General features: G+C 33.6%; 1 protein-coding gene across 1 annotated transcript in view; it reads left to right on the forward strand.

The window, feature by feature from the left end:
* Positions 1-19,860, forward strand: part of LOC123656063 (dnaJ homolog subfamily C member 10-like) — a 59,316-nt gene that overhangs the window by 13,263 nt on the left and 26,193 nt on the right. Inside the window, exons 2-5 of the mRNA XM_045591787.1 lie at positions 863-1,082; positions 10,799-10,944; positions 16,189-16,312; positions 19,616-19,730. Of these exons, the coding sequence (XP_045447743.1) occupies positions 863-1,082; positions 10,799-10,944; positions 16,189-16,312; positions 19,616-19,730 (605 nt within the window). The remainder of the gene's footprint in view (positions 1-862; positions 1,083-10,798; positions 10,945-16,188; positions 16,313-19,615; positions 19,731-19,860) is intronic.

Raw genomic sequence — 19,860 nt, forward strand, 5'->3', positions numbered from 1 at the left:
CAATAGCCAGTGCTGTGACCGCTGCGACAATCCATCGGCAAATAATAACATAACTCTAGCGTAGAATTTGAAATATTCAGTGCTAGAATCATATAATTTTTTTATTACATTTTAATAAAAGTCCATAATTTTTTTGAACAATTTCAATTGGCATTTTATAGTAATTGTTTTTTATTCACTCTAATTGGTTCAAATGTACGTTTACTCAATAATATATTTTGTTGTACAGCAATTGTAATTAACTGAGTTGTCAATCGTGTAAAATATGCCGATAATGACATCTAGCTATTTAATGTCACACAGCTAATTATCATTTATACTTGTATTTAATGTATGTCAAGATAACGCTTAATAATAATATTAACATTTTTTTCATAGTCATAGAGCCAAATATTATAAAGTATATCAATCGTTAGGGGCTATTTATAAAATACGTCATACCTAAAGGGGTTCGAGTAGGAGGTCCGCTCCATCCACGATGTGCGAAATTGTGAAACAAGGGGTGGGACGGGGTCCATAATTTTATGACATCACATTTCAAAATATAATATGAATATTTATTAGTATTAAAATAATTTTATTTTTAAAACCTAAGTTCGATTGATGTGGACTTCATTGAAAAATAATTCATAGGTGTAAAATTGCAAAATATGTATCGTCACACAAGAGAGGGGATTCTTTTAATTGTGACCAGCTGTAACAAGGACGAGGGAGGGTTCAAAAAATTCTAGAATTCGTGTGACGTAATTTATGATTGGACCCTAAAACACTGCTGTTTATTTGCCTCATAACATCTTAATTTCAGTTGACCGTGTGTACTCATATTTTGATTGCCAGCTATAATTTCAATACTTTGTTTCAGAATTGAAGGAGTGAAGGGTATAATCCGAGCTGGGGACAGTAAGTGCGAATTAGGAAACAGTCAGAGTTCCCAAGACTGTTTAAAGGAGTATCGTAAGAAATCGTGCTACATTTTACAAGATGACAGATTGAATCCACTGTTCACGGTCGGTGAACTAATGCAATTCGCCGCTGATCTGAAACTCGGCAATTGTATCACTCCGAAGTTAAAGGATTCTGTTGTAAGTATATAACAATGATTTATTTAAAAAATCTTTGAAATTTTATGGAAACTTTTTTTTCGTCATAAGGTCAATTAACAAACGCACTTAATGCTTCAGAGAAAATTACACTTTTAAATAACTAACAGTAAGTCAATATACTAAAATCAACATTTTTAAGACAACATTTCACGCATATAAAGATGTGACATTTATTACGACGGCATTTAGGTAACGTTACTTTCATACCGTTTCCGAGTGTTATATTGTTTGAGGCATGGATCATATTTATTTACTAGATATAATATGTTGCCGTTGACTTTGTTCGCATGGATATCTAAATGTTATCCCATGTGTTATGCTATCAGCTAGAAACAGTGCATCCTTTTAAACTGAAATACATATCTTTAATAGATTGAAGCAGCTCAAGAAACCGTTAAATTAGTGTTTTTTAAGTGTATTAAAAGGGACAATCTTCCATCCTTTTCACAACACAAAAATTTATTTATTTCAAAATATAAAATAACGTATTTTCATACATAACTCATTCCCCAATTTACAACTTTAGATCAATTTCAGAAAATCCTGTCTTAAAAATCACAGTTTAATGTCAATATGCTCTCAAAATTTCGAATTTAGATTTATAGTGATTTAGGTTGGCATTGATATGTCAGTTGGGTTAATATGTTTTAATATACCTAGGTATGTACAAGTATATGGACGACAATTATACCTAATATGACGTATGGTAATTATTAATATTTATGTATACAAAAGCAAGAATTGTAGTGTATATTTACTCTTTGAACTATTGTATATTGAATCTTGTACTACTTCCTTATAACAAGCATAAAATCATAAGTACCTAGTGCTTAAACAAAGCCACTGCAGCATTCACTGGTACATGTAGTTGTCTCATACGCCGGAATTCGCGGGTTAGATTCCCGCTCGGAGCGAATATTATTTATATGTACATATATTTCTATCAGATTTATATATCCTCCCTAACTTGTTTAAAAAAGTATGTGAAGCTTTTTGTTACGTTTGTCAATTGTCATCATAGTTAGATAACGATCGTTACTCTTGCTTGGAAGATTATAATTATCGTCAAAGTTTCAACCCTTTTATTTGAAGAAAGATACCTTTTGCCAGCAGTGGGACGCTTAGCAGAGAGAACTCTTCATGTAGGAGTTTATGAATATAGGGAAACAAACAGTATAACATAACACAAAAAATAAGAGACAGCAACAAGATATCCCATGAGCCAGTCAAGTTTCCACTAATAACTAATACAAACAGGAAGCAGAAAGTAAAAAATGAAATATTAATTTAAACTAGCTAGGCTCCGCGTTTTCACCCGCGTTGATTTCTGGAAAAATTGCTTTCATTCTTCCAAAAGCATACATAACCTTCCTTTTTTAAATAGTTTAATTTTTTTAGTTGTGGATGCCGGTAGAGCAAGCAATTATCTATGTATGATAATTTATGTGCAAATATCCTAACCTCAGCGTATTAATGTATATGATGATAATAATTTAAAACAATTAAATACAAATTAAAACTCATGCATTTAAATGCTTAAAACTTAGCAATAGAAATAAAAAATGCTAGGCATAGATTACCTTAAGTTAAACAAATTCAAGAATCAAGAATTTAACATTAACAAATTTAACAACTGATTGATGTTACTTTTGAAGTTTCATCAGTCACATCATTAAATTTTTCATTATACATACTACAGAAATGATGAATAAAGTCGTTTCGGGCATATTTAGAATTAATAAGAGTTTATTCAATGTCATGCGTTAATGGATCGTAAATTAATATTTATTATGTTTCAGAGAGAATCGTAATTTTTTATTCCGACTAATGACTTATGAGTTCTGAGACTTTAATAAAAATAGCTCTTTATTTATTGTATACCAAGAATGAGCAAAATTACAAAAATGAAAACCGTAATAATAACCGCTTTCAAGCTTCTGGGCTGGAAAAGATTCGGCATCAACATCAATGGCGAGTACCTTACCCACCTTCGGTTTGCCGTGGACGTAGTCCTTATGGCTGAGACCTTGGAAGGCCTGAACACAATGCTCGAGCATCTCAACAGTGTTTCCCAAAGAGTGGGTCTTAAACTGAACAAGGACAAGACGAAAATTATGTCGAACGTCCATGTCGCACCCGCTCCAGTTCGCATCGGGAACACTGTTCTCGAAGTTGTTGACCATTACGTGTACCAAGAACAGTCAATACAGCTAGGTAAGTCCAACTTCGAGAACGATATCTCTCGTCGAATCCAACTCGGATGGGCAACGTTCGGGAAACTACGGAGTATTTTCGCGTCCAATATCCCACAGTGTCTGAAGACGAAAGCCTTCTACCAGTGTATGTTGCCAGTGATGACATATGGATCCGAGACGTGGTCGCTAAATATAAGCCTCATAAGAAGACTTACAGTTGCTCAGCGGGTAATGGAGAGGGCAATGCTCGGTATTTCTCTACGTGACAAAGTCAGAAATGAAGAGATCCGTAGGAGAATCAAGGTAACCGACATTGCTCGAAGGATCGCACAGCTGAAGTGGCAACAAACACATAGCTCGACGAACTGATGGCCGGTGGGGCGGAAAGGTTCTCGAGTGACGACTGCGTACCGGGCGCCGCAGTGTTGGCAGGCCCCCACGAGGTGGACCGCCGATCTGGTCAGGGTCGCGGGAAGCTGATGGATGCGTGCGGCGCAGAAGCACGATCGTCGTAGAAAGCTATAGGGGAGGTTTATGCCCAGCAGTGGGCGTCCGTGAGCTGATGGTGATGATGGTGATGATGAAGTTGCGGTGTTCCGATTCTTATTAAGCTGAGATATGTGTATTGTTCCTTAAGGATATGTAAGTGGTGAACTTCATTGATGTATGTAATGTTTCATTTTATATTCATAACTAAATACTATTTAGCTTCCTTATAAATATGTAATTAACCATTTATATATTTATATATAACATTTTTTAAGTAATTAATAAACTAAATCCGGTTAAACTGGTTACCTGCTGGTTACTTACCGGTAGACTGTTCATGATAGTAAGTTATTAAATTTTAATTTACTTTTGAGATAAAGAATATATCTTGTAATTTTGTTTAGTTAAAGACGTCATTTCGTATGTTACGTTCAGAAATTGACCTTGAAAAAAAAATTAAATGTATGCCTTACATATTTTTATTTGAAATAATGTGATCATGAATATAAGTAACAAATACATATTTTTTATTTAAAGATTCTTTGCCTTAAAATGTAAATGTTCGAAGTTCAATGAAAGTTTCGATAGTTCAATGACCTCACTGACGTGTAGTTGAATGATCTTTGTTGCATTATTAATTGTAAAATGTTCATATTTCAAGTTCAACTTTGTACGTCAGCCTACAAGGCAATTTCGGCAAGGTTATTGAAAAAATTAATTTATTCATAAGTTACTTATAAGCTGTTAGATATTTTTATAAGCAGGAAGTAAAAGAAGGTGGTTTAATAAGTAGAGTTGTTGTCGAGGTGAACTTTTATATGTACAGGTTTAAAATAGAAACATCTGGAAAATAAAGTGAACTGTTATGATGAAGTAGAAAAGTATACCTTATGGTATATTGTTATTTATTGGATACCATTACATGTAAGATTTTATTGAATTAAATCACAGCAGGAAGTGCCTTGGTCAAAATTTTGAGCAGTCAGCTAGAAGAAGTACATCAACCTTACAGAAGATCATAGCTAAATATACTGTTCTTAATTAGTGTTGCATTCCTGTGGAGAATAAGGCTGTAACCAGAGCTCCTCAGGGGGTCACGAATAGGGTTGGCAAAGCGCGTGCAAATTTCTTAGCTTTGCTGGTACTCTATCGGTGTCTACTTACCATCAGTCGCTATTTTCCACTTACTTAAAATTGCTTTGTTACCAAACAGTGAATCATACCATTACAATTCATTTCAATTCTTTCACAATCATATAAACTAGTATAAACGTGATAATTTTGACACAAGTTTCAACAGCGCCTGCTCGTGACACTAAATGACACAAATGTGAATTGTGTTGTAACTTCACAACTGTATTACGCGGTTCCACTCGCGTAATTTCCGATTCCGTGGTAATCTCGTAATAAGCAGGCTATTTGTTATTCTGGATCTCAAAAGACCTATGTAGCACGTTTTATAAATAAATCTACCTATATAAATAAAAATAAATGTTGCTAAGCGCATAACTCGAGAATGGCTCGACCAATTCGGCTAATTTATTTTTTTGTATGTACCCAAAGACTCACGCAAAGTTTTAATACGAATATATATATACTATTAACTTATGACAGAACGAAGTCTGTACGGGCAGTTAGTAATAAATAAACGCTACAAACTCAACGGCCCCCAGTAGGATTTTCTCCTGTGTCTGGGGTACGAAAACACAATACACAAACACAAACGCCCATATAGGTTTGTCGTGGTTTGGATGTTTATGCAGTCCTTGTGGGTCGCCACACCGTGCCTCGGAGAGCATGTTAAGCCGTCTTTCCCGGTTGTTATCATGTACACCTGATAGCGATCGTTACTCATAGTAGGGAATATATCCATTAACCCGCATTGGAGCAGCGTGGTGGATTAAGCTCTGATCCTTCTCCTACAAGAAAGAGGCCCAGCAGTGGGATATTACAGACTAGTAGGCAGCATAATTTCTGTGCTTAATATATAGATAAATATTTTTTTTAAACTAAATATAGGGATAAATAAGGCATACACGTTTAAATAAAACTATGCCACATGCATATATATGACAGGAATCGAAACCTCGACCACAACCGCGCAAAACACGGGGCCACCGCGTATTGCACCAACGAGCTAATCAATATATTATGTATATACTTATCACCTCTATGTATAAGGTGTTCAACAGCTACCTACGGTCCTTCAAATGGGTCCTGTAGCTGTTATAGTTCATGTTCCACGTGAAAAATATCTATCCTTTTTTTTTTAATTTTATGTAATCTTAATGTACGAACTTCTTTGCTACACATACATAATTATGATGATTTCATCCATCATTATTTTTATATTTAAAAAAAATGTAAATTTAAAACACACTCATCTTTAACATTTATAAGATACCTTGGAATTTCAACTTCAATCCTCGAGTCAAGTTGTCTTTGACTCATACAGCTAATTTGAGTACATTTGGAACATAGCAATTCTTCGAGGCAAAGGTACCTATCTCGTAACCTCAATTATCTCGTCATTGTATCTCGTAATGGTTGAAAATATGTAAGATATAAAATATAATAAGTACGCAATTTTATGACCTACATGTTTATATAACTCGTTAAAATGATCTTTAAAGAACTTTGAAAAAAATTGCAAAAAAACAAAGTCCAAATGGACTCTTAATATTCATATTACATATTAAGATTTGGGTGATAAAATAACAAGTATATTTTCATACTAGTATCTTGAATGACAAAATAAAAATTTGTACAAGCTATTCAGTTATCAAAGTTTTATATAAAAACTAGCTGACCCCACAAACGTTGTTTTGCCATATATGTTATTAACTCCCTTAATCCTCCCCCCTCCCCCCCTTATAATTTAGGGGTATGAAAAATAGATGTTGGCCGATTCTCAGACCTACATGCATGTGCATATCGGGCACACAAAATTTCATAAAAATCGGTCCAGCCGTTTCGGAGGACATTGTGCCACGAGAATTTTATATATAAGATATATTTATATAGAAATAGAAATAGATATTTTCCATGTTATTTTGATTTTATCTTACATACATTTGCAATTTAAGATTTAAATACGTATACAAAAATAATTTCATTTGAATTAAGAACATTAAAATTTTTAAATTAATTTCACTACAAAAAAAACATATTTAGTTCAATTACAATTCAAAAAGTCTGTCTTGTTTACCATAAACCTTACTATGCTACTTATAACGCTACTGCGTTATTATATCGTCTACGTTCTTTGACCTTTTATTTCTTTATGGTGTTAATTCAAGTTACAAGCAATTACAAGTTACAAAAACAAAATAACATAATTTGTAACAAGTATAATACAAAAAGAAAAAAAAAAACATTATGACCAATCATTTAACAATTTAGTTATTATGATAATTTAATTTCATGATTGCTTGCTAGTTTAACTACATAATAAAGATTATATATAATATTACAAATTACATGATACCTTATGAAAAACCCACCCAATTCTAAAGCAATTCTTCTTTGTGTTTGTATTTAAACGTTCATGACAATTTAACCTCAAACAATTAAGTATTATAGTTAAGTAATTAGGATTAATAATCATTTACGTACTTATGTATATTTAACTGCTGTCTTTACAATACCATACAATACAATAATTATATGCTTTATTGTACACCAAAAAGGACATATTACATAGAAATATACATATATGAAGGAAAACCATAAACATGTACAAAAGGCGGTCTTATCGCTAAAAGAATTATCTCTTAATAGACAACCTCAGGCATGAATGATGCCGTTTTATTCTGTCATGTGACAAAGATTAAAACGGCATGGAGGTGTGCACACATATCTATATATTAAGAGGAAAGGTACCTAAGACACTTTAGAAAAATAGGTATTAGAATAAAATGTTCCTGTCGCGCTATATGCCGCCGATGCGCCCCGAGACAAGAAAGGGACAACTGCAGCTCGGACCGTTTTAGGTAGATAATTATTTATCAAAACAGCATTTCGTAGTCGACTATTTCCTTCCCAAAAGATGCGAATTTTTTTATTTGTTTTTATGTAACTAAAAAAACTTTTATCTATGCCCACATGTACTCGTTTTTGCCTATTTTTTAACCGACTTCCAAAAAAGGAGGAGGTTCTCAATTCGACTGTATTTTTTTTTGTATGTTACATCAGAACTTTTGACTGGGTGGAGCGATTTCGACAAATTTTCTTTTAATCGAAAGGTGGTATGTGCCAATTCATCATCATCATTACAGCCTATACAGTCCACTGCTGGACATAGGCCTCCACAAGTTTACGCCAAAAATAACGTGAACTCATGTGTTTTGCCCATAGTCACCTCGCTGGGCAGGCGGGTTGGTGACCGCTGAGGGCTGGCTTTGTCGCACCGAAGACGCTGCTGCCCGTCTTCGGCCTGTGTATTTCAAAGCCAGCAGTTGGATGGTTATCCCGCCATCGGTCGGCTTTTTTAGTTCCTAGGTGGTAGCTGTGGAACTGAGTTATCCCTTAGTCGCCTCTTACGACACCCACGGGAAGAGAGGGGTTGGCTATATTCTTGAGTACCGTAGCCACACAGTACATGTGCCAATTGGTCCCATTCAAATTTATTTGAGATCTAACTACTACTTTTCGAGCTATATCTAATAATGCGTTTTTACTTGACGCTTTTTTCGTCGACCTACGTTGTATTATACCGCATAACTTTCTACTGGATGTACCGATTTTGATAATCCTTTTTTTGTTGGAGAGGAGATATCCCTAGTTTGGTATCATGATAAGGAAACCAAGATCTGATAATAGGATCCCAGAGAAATTGATGGAAATTCTTGAAAATCCACAATAACTTTTTACTGGGTGTACCGATTTTGATAATTCTTTTTTTTGTTGGAAAGAAAATATCTTTAGTTTAGTACCATGATAAGGAAACCAGGATCTGATAATGGGATCCCAAAGAAATCGAGGGAACTTCTTGAAAATCCGCAATAACTTTTTACTGGGTGTACCGATTTTAATGATTTTTAATTTAATCGAAAGCTGATGTTTGTCATGTGGTCAAATATAAATTTCATTGAGATCTGATAACTACTTTTTGAGTAATCTTTGATAACGCGCAGTTACTTGAGTATTTTTTCGTCGATCTACGTTGTATTACTCGTCGATGTAATTGAAGTCGGTTTTTTTTCGTTTGCGAGCAAACACAATTATTTTTAATGAGTGTCTGAAAATGTTTAAAAAAAATTGGACAATATTTCGAGTTTTTGGAGACTCCTACCTTTTATGCATAAGAATATGAAAAAAACCAAGACATAGGGGCATGATCATGGCAATTAAAGGTTTTATATCACAAAAATATTTGATCTAGTGTCATTATCCAGAGAGGAAACAGTCAACTACGTTTGTATGGAGAAAGAGCCGGTATCCTTTCCTCTTAATATATGAAGCAAAAACTGTGTATCCCATATTACGAACATTGCGCGGGCGGACGAGTATGAAATTTCACACTCTTGTAATTTATATAGGGGAGTGCGGAAAGCTAATATTTTTTAAAAAATAATGCCTAAAAAATGCCATAAATCAATTAAAAAAAATTACACACTACCATGTATTTGACACGCATATATACTCTTTTGTTTATTATTACAGTCTTTGACAATAGAACACAATGTTCAAAGTTATAATTTAAATTAATTATGGTCGAATTATGACCAATGGGCGACCATTGGTTCATATAAATACAACATATACATACAATTTATTTCTAAACAAACTATTTATCTGACTCAAAATCATATTGCTCCTTGTCAAGGATTTCTTGATTTAGCGCCATTTTGCATTTGTCACCACGTGGCTTATGAACCAGGTTAAGGTGGCTAGATAACATTGCCTAGATTGGTGGTGTACCTGGTATTAAAATTGAGCGATCTTTAAACTGTATATCGAGTTCCTGCCACTACATAGTTATTTAAAAGATAAGACGTTTTTGACTTACGTTAAGTGTTTATAACTTGTGACGATATATTTGAAGTACAATTTTTTCGAAATCGTATGGTCGTACTTTAGTCGGTATTACGGTTAATTTTTAAACTGCATTTATAGTAAGTACATTAGGTTAGATAGGATTAGACTAAAAGCAAAATTTATCAATTCAAGAGTAACCTCGAAAGAAAACATGTTTGTATTGTCTAATGGCAATAAAACTATAAACTTTGTACACTTCTGACATTCTGTAGTATTGAGTATCAGCATTTTATCCGTGCGAAGCCGGGGCGGGTCGCCAGTTACAAATTAATAAACAAATCTATAAGCTTGGTGTTGAAAGTATTTGTCTTGTTCAATAAAGAATAAATAATTATTTGACTCGATTCTTTTGTTTTAAAATAATAATAATAATAATGATTTATTTTCCATCACAGTCATGTTGATACAATGAACCTTATCTTTTTAATGATACAACACAAAGTTTGACAACACGATTAGCGAAGGACTGGTGCTCAAAAAAGGTATAAAATACCTGTACTATAAGTCACCAGGTCCCCCTCCCCCCAAAGTTAAGAATACAGAAATCTTTAAAACTAATTTGAGATAACTCGCTAATATTTTAAGAATTTGGTATCCATAATGTTTTATTTAGGAGTCGCGAGTGAATAGGTTACTTTTAGGTAAGCGTGCTCCATCTTAGACCGCATTTTCACTTATCATCAGGTGAAATAGTGGTCAAACGTAAGCCTATCATTGTATAAAAAAAAACCTTAAAACGAAAGTCTGCGTTATTTGAGCCCAAGCCTGTTATTATTGACACAGTCACAATCAAGAAGGACGTCAATTGCTCTGATCTGATATTTAATTGTTATTATTTATATATATTTTTTATACTTATGTCCAATTTTTTTAAACTTTTTAATGACCTTATATTCAATAAGATTTTTTTAATTAACAAAAACAAATTATAGGTCACATTGTACGCTGTAATAATTTTCTTTTTATTTACAGATTAACGAAGTACTGGACACTTTAGGGTTATCGGGTACAAAGAATACACGATGTTGCAACCTTTCCGGCGGTCAACGAAAACGTTTGTCCATTGCAGTTGAACTCATCGATAACCCACCGATAATATTTCTAGATGAACCAACGACGTTAGTATAATCTTTTTTTTTTTAATTAACACAAATAAAAAACCTACTGTTTCTACGATCTTCAACATTTAATGAAGGATGTAATCTCGAACTCGACCGAAGATTAATCTCCTTTGTGCTTTGTATGCTGTGTGGCTACGGCATTAAAGAATATAACCACCCCCTCTCTTCCCGTGGGTGTTGTAAGAGGCGACTAAGGGATAACACAGTTCCACTTCCACCTTGGAGCTTATAAAGCCGACCGATGGCGGGATAACCATCTAACTGCTGGCTTTGAAATATACAGGCCGAAGACGGGCAGCAGCGTCTTCAGTGCGACAAAGCTAGCCTGTGGTCACCAACCCGCCTGCCCAGCGTGGTGACTATGGGCAAAACACATGAGTTCACGCTATTTTTGGCGCGAACTTGTGGAGGCCTACGTCCCAGCAGTGGACTACAATAGGCTGAAGTGAAGTGAGTGAAGTGCTTTGTATGTTCTTCATCCAAGATATTAATTTTTCTAGTGTTTCCCACTTACTTAAACAGTCATGCGCATCTCGAACTTGCTCCCGAATGATTTCACCCTATTGAATATTTTTTATTGTGTTCGTTATTCTCGGGACAAATGTAATCATGTGAAGTTTGACGGTACATATAGTTTAGTATATAATTCTTGTTCTAGTTCACAATTTAACACTCATATATTGTTCACAATAATGCTACCTAAATATTATTATCCTGATTTTATATTTTCTATTAAGGCATTTCCTGTTTTCTTCATAACTAAATTATACCTTAGCGAAGACATATCGTGTCGCTAATAATTATTAATTACTTATAATTTTCCACGTCAATGCAATGTCTGAGCAGTAGAAACGAGGAAAATTAGTCTAATGCTAGTTTAATTTTATATTACTATCAATTTATACGGCAAAGTCCATCTATATGATACAAATGTACCATCTATACAAATGTACGCGCATAATTTCCGAGCGACTGCATTAAATTAGATAATTCTCTTTTTGTGTTCGTTATTATCTGAATAAGGTTTGTATAAAAAACTTTATATTCACAAAAAAATTGCGATCACCGGATTAGGTAATAATACTGTGTAAAACGATTTCGAAATAAGTACAATCCAATAATCCAAATAATATAAATAATATAAATAATTGTGATTTTATTTAACATTTTGGCTTAAATAGTTCCATATCCCTCGGTTGAATGGGGCCGATTTTTAACCGACTTCCAAAAAGGAGGAGGTTCTCAATTCGACTGTATTTTTTTTTAATGTATGTTACTTCAGAACTTTTGACAGGGTGGAGCGATTTCGACAAATTTCCTTTTGATCGAAAGGTGGTGTGTGTCATTTGGTCCCATTTAAATTTATTTGAGATCTAACAACTACTTTTCAAGTTATATCTAATAATGCGTTTTTACTTGACGCTTTTTTCGTCGACCTACGTTGTATTATACCGCGTAATTTTCTACTGGATATACCGATTTTGATGAAAGGGGATATCCCTAGTTTGGTACCATGATAAGGAAACCAGGATCTGATGATAGAATCCCAGAGAAATCGAGGGAAACTCTCGAAAATCCGCAATAACTTTTTATTGGGTGTACCGATTTTGATGATTTTTAATTTAATCGAAAGCCGATGTTTATCATGTGGTCAAATTTAAATTTCATCAAGATCTGAATACAACTTTTGGAGTAATCTTTGATAATGGTTATTTACTTGACTATTTTTTCGTCGATCGACGTTGTATTACTCGTCGATGTAATTGAAGTCGGTTCTTTTTTTATTAATAAATACCTTATCTATGCCAACTATGCTGATTAATTACGACGATGACTTAGCGTTGTAGTCATAGCATCTAATTGTATCGCTAGAGGTCCTCCATCGATCGAGGTTCATGACAAATATTTGAAAGGATCTGTATTAACGTTTTTTGTGTATGTGTTCCGTAACCCAGATACAGGATTCTTATCTAACATTCCGGTTTCTACGTGTGCTCTTTGAATGTCAAACATATATTTACTTATTTTTATTCATGACTTTTGGATCATTCGAAATATAAAATTCAAAGTTCTTTCGTTAGATACTTATAATTTGCCAAGGGAAACTAACGCCGAGTTGCACGAAAAGAAATTAAAATTTAAGTAGTGATTAAACTAATTTAATCGCAAGAATTGTATGGAATTCTTGTGATTAAATTAGTTTAATTTCTACTTAAATTTTAATTTTGTTTCGTGCAATTCGGCGTAAGATTAGTAAGTAAGTAAAGTAAGGTACTTGTAATAGTTTACCACAGGAAACGCTGGAAGGGTTTTCCAATTTTAACTCTCCATATATAAAATAAACCTAATAAACTGTCCAGCGTTATCTAAATTATGTATAGTAGTGTTTAAAATTTCAAAAAGATCAATGCAGTAGTTTTGGAGCTATGATGGGCACCGGCTTTGACACGGGAGTTGTGGAAAAACCGCTTGAAAGTTTTGTACATCCGATATACCCCCCCCCCCCCTTAATGAAAATTAATTATATAATTAATATTAATTTCATCATATAGTTACACTAGCTGTGCACGCGACGCGTCTGTCTGTCTGTCTGTCTCTTTATTCCGGATAATCTCTGAAACGGCTGGGCCGATTTTGACGGGACTATCATTGGCTGATAGCTGATGTATTAAGGAAAAACATAGGCTACTTATGTTTTAGAAATTTATTTATTTTATAACTCTGCGAACTTCATAACTTTTTTGTTAAATTCCAAGCGGACGAAGTCGCAGGCACAGATAATAAATAATACGTAAAAACACATTATGATCATTATATTGCAAAAACAAGTATTTACTTATCTGTTACGATTGCAATTATGCAGAAAAATTTAGATCACGTAAAAAAGATATATCACAACAGTATATGGCAAAGGTAGTTTTAATATATTATAGTTGCCTTATATTATATAAAGACCTTGCTATTATTTTCCATAGTTGGTTACGGTTACTTGACATCAGACGCCGCATTGGCGCAACGGTCACAGCTATGGATTGTGCCTGTTGCGCTGGCGGTTGCGGGTACATTTGTATTGGCCATACAGGTGTTTGCCGTGGTCTGGGTGTTTGTGCAGTCCTTGTGGGGCTTCCCACCGTTCCTCGGAGAGCACGTTAAGCCGTCGGTCCCGGTTTTAATGTTAGAATTTTATTGTTTTAATTAATTATAATAGTTATTTAATCAATTTCATATACCATTTTAATATCAATGATTTGGTGTCAAAACTATATACATATATATGTACAATTTTTATGACTAAAGTTAGTTCTGTAGTTATAATACCCGTTAACAATAATAAAAGTACGTGACTTGATGTGCAATAATAAATTTATTGCTAATCAATTATAACTGAAATCTGTATGATTCGTTTTCCTTGTAATATCGATTAAAAGCTTTTTATGTTCCTGTTCTTTTATATGACAAGACTTCATGTAAATATATTCTAGCATATATATATAAACAGGAAATATGTATTTCTGTTTTATTTAAAATCGATAAAAACGAAACCTAAAAAATCAACTTTGATTCCTATATCATTAGAAAGCTACACTTTGATGTGAGACAGACTAAAATTAAAATGTAGGCTCTATTTAAGCTGTATGTTGAATTTGTTACCACGACCAACTGTTATTTTATATTAATTTTAATTTTGTCTTTCGTTAAGTGTTTATAATAAATCTTAGAGAGAAGTAACTGTTTTCATTTTAAAAACAGCATCCATCACATGCGAGAACAATTCCGTGTTATTAATAATAGGGCACTATGATAACCCACATAACGAGACGAAAGGTCAGTGAAACAATATCAAAAGTCAATGTCAATCTATCTACTCATATGCTGTACTTGAACTAAAAACATATAAATAAATAAATAAATATAGTAGTGGTATATAGTATGTATGTGTATATATAGTGGTATTTGTAATTTAATAGAAGATACGTGTTCGAAACAATCATACAAATACATATGTATATTTATTTTTATAGTCAGCCAATCAAATGATGATGATGAAGGATCTTTGTTGTTAAAACCTGCTTTTTAAACTGTATTTTAGTTAAATTATCTGTTATTTTAGTTAAATCATCATATATATATATATATATATATATATATATATATATATATATATATATATATTTTAGTTAAATTATCTGTACTGTATTTTAGTGAAATAACGGTCTATAGAGAATACCTGTTATATACTTGCAAAACTTTTCATGCCTTTTTATATTTATTTAATACTATTAAACGTGCAATTCTTTTATATATAATCTGAATCTCGGAATCGGCTGCAACGATTTTCATGAAATTTAGTATGCGGGGGATTTCGGGGGCGATAAATCGATATAGCTAGAATTCATTTTTAGAAAATGTCGTTTTATTCCTGTTTTTAGGCAATGAAAAAAATGGCAATATCGTTAGAATACAAAGGTTATAAATTTCGCAATTGACAATAAAGTTCTAATAGCGCAGTTCACATCACCATTTCTCCAGATCGATTTTTTTTCCCTTTTTTTCTAATTGCACCCATGATTTTTTATTTCAATAACCAGTTCATATTTTTTATTATTATGTCGGTAAAATCAGAAAATATCATTCATATTTAATCAATATGTAATTCGTATTTAAATATGATTTCCAAAAAACACGATTCACTAAAAATACCAAGCTAAGTTCGGTCACCCAGGTACTATACCTGATGGCCGACCGCTCTGGTGTAATACAACAGCCATAGATCAAGTAAAAAAATTTTTTTTTACTTCATCTATGACAACAGCAAACAGCGACGGTTACAGGTTTAATTACCCCTCGGAGTGAAGTGAGTTGTGTTTATACAAATATTTATTTCCGGTCCGGTTGTTAGTCCTTGTGGGTCTTCCCACCGTGGCTCGGAGAGCACGTTAAGCCGTTGGTCCTGGTGGTTAACATGTACACCTGATAGCGATCATTACTCATAGTGGGGAATATATCCGTCAACCCACATTGGAGCAGCGCGGTGGATTAAGATCTGATCCTTCTCCTATATGGCAAAGAGGCCTATGCACTGCAGTGGGATATTACTGGCTGAAAAGCAAATATAACATCTCGGTCGTGCTACTTATATATTTATGTTTAAAATATGAAAACGTACCTAATATCTCTATAGAGATGATTGTGTATTGCAGAAACTTTATAACGATTTTACAAATTTTTATTGTGTTTCAGAGGGCTAGATAGTTTGACATCTCTTCACTGCATGAAAATGCTGAAGGAACTGGCTGTTGCTGGCAGAACAGTCGTCTTTACTATACATCAGCCTCCAGCATCTTTATACAAAATGTTTGATCAGGTACGCATATGTATGTTTAGTAAAAAATATGATTTTAAAACACATTATTTATCGTTTTAGCACATGCCGAATAAATTAATTATTCGTCTATATATATATATATATATATATATATTACTTGATTTTTTTTCCTTAATGTATAATATATATAAAAGCGAAAGGTCACTCATCACGAAATCTCCGAAACTATAACACCTACAAACTTGAAATTTGGCAGGTAGGCTCCTTATAAGACGAAGGCATCCGCTAAGAACGGATTTTACAAAACTCGACCCCTAAGGGGGTAAAACGGGGGTTGCAAGTTTGTATGAAAGTGCTATGTTTTTGAAGTAAGAGGCTTGAAATTTAAAATGTAAGCTCTATAGGTGGTGAAAAGGTGTCCAAATAATGTATCTTTAGAAATCAACTCCTTTTTGGGGTTAAAACGGGGGATCGTAGGTTAACTCACTGATCACGAGATCTCCGGAACTATAACACCTACAAACTAGAAATTTAGCAGGTAGGCTCCTTATAGGGCGTACACTATCGCTAAGAATGGATTTTAAGAAACTCGACCCTTAAAGGGGTAAAACGGGGGTTGGAAGTTTGTATGAAAATCCTATGTTTTAGAAGTAAAAGACTTGAAATTTCAAATGTATGCTCTATAGATGGTAAAAAGGTGTCCAAATAATATATTTTTAGAAATCAACTCCCTTTTGGGGTTAAAACGGGGGATAGTAGGTTTACTCACTCTTCACGAAATCTCTGAAACTATAACACCTACAAACTTGAAATTTGACAGATAGGCTCCTTATAGGGCGTTAACATTTGCTAAGAACGGGTTTTATGAAATTTGACCCCTAAAGGGGTAAAACGGGGGTTGAAAGTTTGTATGAAAGTCCTGTGTTTTTGAAGTAAGAGACTTGAAATTTAAAATGTTCGGTCTTTAGATGCTGAGAAGGTGTTCAAATAATGTATCTTTAGAAAGCAACTCCCTTTTGGGGTTAAAATGGGGGATGGTAGGTTGACTCACTCATCACGAAACCTCCGAAACTATAACAGCCACAAAGTTGTAATTTAGCAGGTAGGTTCATTATAGGACGTAGACATCCTCTAAGAACTGATTTTACGAAAATCGACCCCTAAGGGGATAAAACGGGGGTCGGAAGTTTGTATGAAAGTCCTATGTTTTTGAAGTAAGAGACTTGAATTTAAAATGTTCACTCTTTAGATGGTGACAAGGTGTACAAATAATGTATCTTTAGAAATCAACTCCTTTTGGGGTTAAAGCGGGTGTGGTAGGTTGACTCCCTCATCACGAAATCTCCGAAACTATAACAGCTACAAACTTGAAATTTGGCAGGTAGGATCCTTATAAGACATTCGCTAAGAACGGATTTTATGAAACTCGACCCCTAGGGGGATAAAACGGGGGTTGGAAGTTTGTATGAAAGTCCTATATTTTTGAAGTAAGAGACTTGAAATTTAAAATGTATGCTCTATAGATGGTGAGAAGGTGTCCAAATAATATATCTTTATAAATCAACACCCTTTTGGGGTTAAAACGAGGTTAGGTAGGTGGACTCACTCATCACGAAAACTTTGAAACTATAACAGCTACAAACTTGAAAGGCAGGTAGGTAGGGCGTAGACATCTGCTAAGAACGGATTCTACGAAACTCGACCCCTAAGCGGATAAAACGGGGGTTGGAAGTTTATATGAAAGTCCTATGTTTTTGAAGTAAGAGACTTGAAATTTAAAATGTGTGATCTATAGATGGTGAGGAGGTGTCCAAATAATGCATCGTAATCTAGAAATATAAAAGGGAAAGGTCACTAACTCACTCAAGAGAACTCAAAAACCGCTGGATGGTCTATCCATCCAGGTTGGACAAAGATAAAATTTGGCAGGGAGGTAGATTATAGCTAGCAGACGTCCGCTAAGAACGGATTTTACGATATTTGACCGCTAAGGAGGTTTAATTGGGGTTGATAGTTTGTATGAAAATTAAAAATGTGGTGTATAGAGAGGTTTTATAAAATTAACTATTAAATTATACTAAATTGTGCCTTTTAAAAAGTTACTCAGTTTGATAAGCATTTTAATTAACTGAAATAAAAAAAAATTGCGTTGAACATCTTAATAGTAATGCATATCTTCATAACCGTCCGGGTGAACGTAGTCGCGAGCAACAGTTAGTGTATCGTATGTGATCGATACCCTCAAAACCTACTGAACGGATTTTCATGCGGTTTCACCAATGGAGAGGGGGTTACAAGAGGAAGGTTTACGGAACGGCTAAGCCGATTTTGATGAGAGTTTCATAGGAAGTTTACCGGGAAAACTTTGTGACGAACTGATTTAAACGCGGGCGAAGCCGCGGGCACAGCTAGTATTACAATAAAAGCTTAATGGCATTAATTTGCTAGCCAACGGCCCCTAATCATTATTAGGAGAAATGTTGTATTAATGGTTCTGCTTTAATTGGCTATTTCACAGAGTTTATACCGTGTTATAGACTTCCTTACGATGTTTTCATTATCCTTTGACATTTTTACGAATTTTGTTAATTTAAAATTCAAAGGATTCAAACTTGTAACATTTCTTCATGTTATATTTATGAATATCGTCATTTGACTTTTTATCAGATGTAAATTACTTCGTTGCATTTAATTTTGTTTTATTAATTTGAGATTATCTTGATGACGATGTTAGATCTACTAAACTTAAAATTAATTGAGAATAAAAAATTAATAGCATAAAAACCTATCAATATGTATTAACTATTTATTATTATTTATTATTTATATTTATTACTCCATTATTTTATTAACTTTTTTTAATACCATTCTTATTTTAGTCACGTATCTAATAGGTGGGGAAATAATTTCGTTGTCTTTAAACAACTATTTGTAATTCTCTATATGGGTACCAAATGGAGTTTAATAATATCAAATCAAAAATTTTCTTTTTAATTGAATATTATTTTGTACGAATCATGTATTTGCTTCCTAGAAAATAAAATAAACAGTTATATTTTAACGAGAAAAGGAATGGTGTAGTTTTTTTTAACCGGCTTCAAAAAAAGGAGGTTCTAAATTCATCGTTATTTTTATGTTATTTTGATCATTCTTTTTTTTTTTTATTAGAAAATTGATGCTTGTAGTGTGACCCAGAGTAATATATAACTATTTGTTTTTTAATAATATTAGTAGTTTTTGAGTTATATCTAATAAATGTGTATTGTACATACTACTATACATGTCGATGTCAATTTAAGACGTTGCTATAAACAATTATTTATCCGTTTTGAAATGTTCAAGGTATACATCCTAGCTGAGGGAAGGTGCATCTACAATGGTCCGAGCGAGGACACTGTGCCCTACCTCGCATCATTGGGCCTACAGTGTCCTAAATACCACAATCCTGCCGATTACAGTAAATATAAATTTCCTTTCTTTATATTGTATTTTAGTCATACTTAATTGCACTCTTCGCATACAAAGTTACGTTGAATTTCTATATTTTATTCCATTAAAATGAATGCCAAATTACAACATTTGTTTTC

Source organism: Melitaea cinxia, chromosome 8 (genome assembly GCF_905220565.1).
Source record: "Melitaea cinxia chromosome 8, ilMelCinx1.1, whole genome shotgun sequence".
NCBI lineage: Eukaryota > Metazoa > Arthropoda > Insecta > Lepidoptera > Nymphalidae > Melitaea > Melitaea cinxia.